Source organism: Myotis brandtii, unplaced genomic scaffold (genome assembly GCF_000412655.1).
Source record: "Myotis brandtii unplaced genomic scaffold, ASM41265v1 scaffold1577, whole genome shotgun sequence".
In the NCBI taxonomy this organism is placed as follows: Eukaryota; Metazoa; Chordata; class Mammalia; order Chiroptera; family Vespertilionidae; genus Myotis; species Myotis brandtii.
The window spans coordinates 317,033-317,304 of record NW_005355741.1 but is presented as its reverse complement, the minus strand read 5'-3'; the positions used below and the strand labels follow the sequence as shown (position 1 = coordinate 317,304).

The window sequence follows — 272 nt, the reverse complement described above, 5'->3', positions numbered from 1 at the left end:
CACCTGGGTTCCTTTTCCCTCTCCCCCCACTGCTCCCTGGGTCCGGAGCCGCGGAGTGGCCCGGAAAAGTTTGGTTCGGGCCGGTTCTTACCGTTTTTCCTCCTGGGATTGGCTTGTTTGCGCCTCTTGCACCGGGGGCCATCCGCCATGATCGGCTGCTTCATTGATAAGAGCGGATCAGATGGCAGTTCGCATGGACTCGGCGCCCTGCTCCGGCAGCACGCAGGCTCGATCTAGCAACCAAACACAGCGACAATGTGGGCATCGCCCGC

General features: G+C 61.8%; 1 protein-coding gene across 7 annotated transcripts in view; it reads right to left on the bottom strand.

The window, feature by feature from the left end:
- The window catches only part of ZEB2 (zinc finger E-box binding homeobox 2), a 141,538-nt gene that overhangs the window by 137,677 nt on the left and 3,589 nt on the right, over positions 1-272 (bottom strand). For all 7 annotated transcript variants that reach the window (XM_005862013.2, XM_014536233.1, XM_014536234.1 and 4 more), the window contains exon 2: positions 92-233. In XM_005862013.2, the coding sequence (XP_005862075.1) occupies positions 92-164 (73 nt within the window). In that variant the 5' untranslated portion in view covers positions 165-233. The remainder of the gene's footprint in view (positions 1-91; positions 234-272) is intronic.